The sequence below is a fragment of the Lissotriton helveticus genome, chromosome 6 (assembly GCF_964261635.1).
Source record: "Lissotriton helveticus chromosome 6, aLisHel1.1, whole genome shotgun sequence".
NCBI classification, from domain to species: Eukaryota; Metazoa; Chordata; class Amphibia; order Caudata; family Salamandridae; genus Lissotriton; species Lissotriton helveticus.
Window position 1 is genome coordinate 2106225634 of NC_136067.1, and position 4749 is coordinate 2106230382.

Below are 4749 nucleotides of genomic sequence, written 5' to 3' on the forward strand. Positions count from 1 at the left end.
GCTTCAATATCAATGAGATGTAACTTGTCTTGAAACTGTGGGTGTTCATTGAGGATTAGTAGCGGGTGAATTGTAGGCAGCGGGAGACCTTTTCTAGCTCACACACGGAGTGCCTCCCTCTTTAACATTCTTTATAGCACGAGGGCAAGCCTTATTCACTGCAGAATTAACAACAGTTTGATTTTTATAAACAAGGAAAGAGAAGCTTCCAGTTTTTAATAGTCTCTATACAAGTATTAATGTCTTCAGGATGGTCCATCGACTAGGTACTCAGATTTTATGAGACTAAGGGGTTGGGTACACACTGCTGACATTTCTAGGCCCTCTGCATGACCTCTAAACAGAAATCCTGAGTTTGATTCTCCTCATTAACCCCCTGCCATATTTCTCTAATGGTGGCCACAGTGTTTATCCTTTTGGAACAAGGCTTGTGGGGAGATAAGGCCTTTGCTTTGTCTTTCCCTATTCAGGCAAAGAGATGTATTTATTTGTTTTTTCATATTGCACAGGCATAGCCTGAATGAACATTACAATGCTTTAGAAAAGAAAATAACTATGTACACCAAATTTTATTAGAAAGGTTACCATTTTTAAACATCTAGGATTGCAGTCAGTACTTTCAGATGATGTTCATTTTATTCCAGATCAGCATGTTAAAAAACTACACTGTACAGAAGTAGAAAGAATACACATGGGATAGGAGATTGTAATCACTGCTCTAAGCAGAGGCCTCTTATTCACCGCTTATCCAGCAACCTGTCCTACAAGATCTGTACAAATGGTGGCAGCTCCTGTCCCATATTAAACGATACACCTAATGCACACACACTTTAGGGGCTGCAAACCTCTAGGGTCAGTGGCATCGAACTTCCAACCAACCCCAAAACTACAATTGTCCTCTCTTGTGCAGTATTAATAATGAAAGAAACTAAATGTCAACAATAAACAGCATGGACATAAGTTCCAAGACACCATACTCTGAATTGCACGATCACAAATGTCCCCAAAACTGTGGATACGAGGCCTTGAAGGCCTTGCAGAGTAAATCTCCTATAGCTGAGTAAATAGGCAGTCAGGTTTCATCACAAGGTAGTCAAAATAGTCCTTATGCCATAGTAGGCAGGAACAGGGAAAGAAATCTAGCTGTCTTTTGTAACATTTGCATTCTGAGAAAGTTTGATACTCTCTGGAGTTTGAAAAATTGTCACCTCTGTGGGTGATGAGTAAGTTGCCCTGGGATGTTTTCTTAACCAATCCTTCGGCACCTACAATGACTGCCACTATTTCTGTGCCTTTGTTCCACATTTTGTTCAGGTATTTCATCCCTTAGATCTGTGAGCAGGTGTGTTTTTTTTGTAGTAACTGATGACTGTTTCAAATGAAAGACTTCACAATCAGTACATTTTAAACCCGGGAGGCCTTTTTAATGCCTCATCAGAGAGTGTTTGAAGGAAATGCTCTTTCATGTTAATAATACTTAAATGGCTTCTCCCCAGCGTATAGTTTCTGATCAAGTGTCAGCTATTCCTTTTTAATGAAAGTCTTGTCACACTGAAGACAGGCACAGTTTCTTCATAGAAGGCACGTTGACACTTTATGTTCATCCTTTGAAAAAATGCTTTGAAAAAAAGTTGTTTCTGCCAATAAGAACTATCAGATCAGCAGCTGGTCACATTTATTGCCTCAGTTACTTTCAACTGTGAATTTTCTGATGTTGCATTAACAGCCCCTTTTTAATGATTGCTTTGTCATATTCAGTATATTCATATGGCGTTCCTCCTGTGTGAAGGACTGGTGTCCCACTATTAATTACTTTATGATGTTGCATTAGCTTTGCCTTTGTACTACCTTTCTGCAAATTTGAAAATCTATGCTTGGGGTCTGCTTGCCACATTGAGTGCAGTGATATGCATTCTTCACTGTCATGACGCTTTCCTCTTTGTTGGCTTACTGTTACTGTATTAGCTGTGCACTGCCAATAAATGAATTGTCACATTCAGGACGTTGATATGGTTTCACCCCAGGGTGGAATTTTTGATGTTGTATTAGTTCTAACTTTTTTGAGATATGCGTTCTTCGGGTCATGACTTTCTTCACTGTGTGGACTTTGATGGTACATTAATGGTGCATTTCTAATAAATGCTTTGTTGCATTCAGTACAGTCATATCATTTCTCTCCCATGAAAACTTTCTGATGTTGTGTTATGTTTCTTCTTTAACAAATGCCTGGTTACAGTAAGTGCACTGATATGGTTTCTCCCAGTGGGGACCTTCTGATGATGTATTGGCTGTGCCCTTCTAATACATGTGTTGCCACTTTCTGTACATTCATAAGGTTGCATCAGTAAGAACACTTTGTTACATTCATACAGTTTTTTCCCACTGTGGACTTGCAGGTGTTGTTTTAACTATCTCTTTCAAATAATTGTGTCACCACATTCAGTGTAGTTTTCAGTTTGGACTTTTGAGGTTGCGTTAGCTCTCCGTTTGTTAAAAATGCTGTCACATTCTGTACATTAATATGGTTTCTCCCAAGGGTGGATTTGTTGATGCTGCATTAGCTTATTCTTCCTATGGAAGACTTTAACACATTCTGTGTATACACAGGATTTCTCTCTACGTAGACTTCCTGATGTTTCATTAGCGCTCCATTTGTTACGTATGCTCCGTGACTTTCAGTATATTGATAAGGTTTCTCTCCTAAGTGAACCTTACGATGTTGAATCAAATTTGGCTTACAAATAAATCTCCTCACATTCCGTACATTCTTACGGCTTCTCCCCAGTGTGGATTTTCTGATGTTGCTTTAGCTTTCCATTTGTAATAAATGCTTTGTCACATTCCGTACATTCATATGGTTTCTCCCCAGTGTGGACTCTCTGATGTTGCATTAGACGTGCTTTTATAATAAAGCCTTTCTCGCATTCAGTGCACTTGAATGGTCTCTCTCCAGTGTGGACTTTTTGATGTCGCTTCAGCTCGTCATTTCTTTTAAATGCTTTGTCACACTCACTACATGGATATGATTTCTCCCCAGTGTGGGTTTTCTGATGTTGCCTCATCGTTCTCTTGGTTATAAATGCCTTGTAGCATTCAGTACATTGATATGGTTTCTCCCCAGTGTGGACTCTCTGATGTTGCTTTAGACGTGACTTAACAATAAATGCCTTCTCGCATTCAGTACAGTTGAATGGCCTCTCTCCAGTGTGGACTTTTTGATGTTGCTTCAGCATTCCATTTGATATAAATGCTTTGTCACATTCTGTACATTGGAATGGTTTCTCCCCAGTGTGGGTTTTCAGATGCCATTGTAGCTGTCTATTTGCTACAAATGCCTTTTCACATTCTCCGCATTGATATGGTTTCTCCCCAGTGTGGACACTCCGATGTCGCCATAGGTCTCCATTGGTAATAAATGCCTTGTCACATTCTGTACATTCATATGGTTTCTCCCCAGTGTGGACTTTCAGATGTTTCATTAGGTTTCCATTGGAAATAAATGCCTTGTCACATTCTGTACAATGATATGGTCTCTCCCCAGTGTGAGTTCTCTGGTGGCGCTTCAGCTCTACATTTGTTATAAATGTTTTGTCACATTCTGTACATTGATATGGTCTCTCTCCTGTGTGGCTTTTTTGATGTTGTTTTAGGCTTGCTTTGATAAAAAATGTCTTGTCACATTCTGTACATTCATACGGTCTTTCCCCAGTGTGGATTTGTTGATGCTCCTTTAGGTTTGCCTTCCATCTGAACACTTTATTACAGTCTGTACATTCATACGGTTTCTCCCCAGTGTGGATTTTCTGATGTTTTCCTAGGTTTCCTTTGGTAGTAAACGCCTTGTCACATTCTGTACAGTGATATGGTCTCTCCCTAGTATGGACTTTCTGGTGAAGCTCTAGTTGTTCCTTTCTAATGAATGCTCTACAGCATTCAATACATTCATACGGTTTCTCCCCAGTGTGGAATTCTTGATGCCGATCTAGAGTCTCCTTGATTCGAAACACTTCATGACATTCTGTACATTGATATGGTTTCTCCTGTATGTGGACCCTCTGATGCTGCATTAGGTCTTTCATTGCAAAGAACACTTTTCCACAGTCAGTCCATATATATGTTTTTTTCCAGCAGGAAGTTTCGCATGATGCACTTGCTGTTTCTCGGTCTAATAAAAGATTTGTCACAATCTATATATTCATTTAACTTCTCTCCTGTGTGTTCTTTCTGATACCAGGTTCCTTCATAATGAGCACCTCAGACTTGCTTCAATATCTCAGTGTGTTATGTCTTCAATGTTCAGCAGCTGATTTCTAAAAGCCAAGTAAAGACCTCATTAGGCAGTGTAGGTTTCCTGCTGCAGAAAGACGTTGGCGAGGCATTAGCCTTCCAGCAAAGAGATTTTGAGGTATACGGTTTTTACATCACTTCCTACACAAGTGATGCTTAATGCCTTCACCATTTTTGTTCATTACTGCATTTTTTTCACCTGTTAGATTAAGAAAAAGAAACACTGAATAAGCTTAAATGCAGCGCCCATCAGAAAAACCTATTGCCATTTAATGAGACTTAACTGTCCATATAGACAGGTGCGATGAAGAAATTCTAGATTACACTTTCAATGTAAAGATGCAGTAGGCAGAGTAAGGGCATATCATCCTTCCAGGATTCCCTTCTATTTAAGAGTGTGGACTTGAGGTGAAACCAAGACACCAGAGAAGGTTCCGGTTCAGCGAGTGAGACCCTCACCCA

The 4749-nt window shown here is 39.7% G+C and overlaps 1 protein-coding gene across 1 annotated transcript; it reads right to left on the minus strand.

Annotated features, from left to right (window-relative positions):
• Positions 1 to 569: 569 nt before the first annotated feature.
• LOC144764062 (uncharacterized) lies at positions 570 to 4478 on the minus strand. Its single transcript, XM_078650215.1, has one exon. The coding sequence runs from the start codon at positions 4077 to 4079 to the stop codon at positions 2769 to 2771; it is 1311 nt and encodes a 436-aa protein (XP_078506341.1). The 5' UTR covers positions 4080 to 4478; the 3' UTR covers positions 570 to 2768.
• Positions 4479 to 4749: the final 271 nt, after the last annotated feature.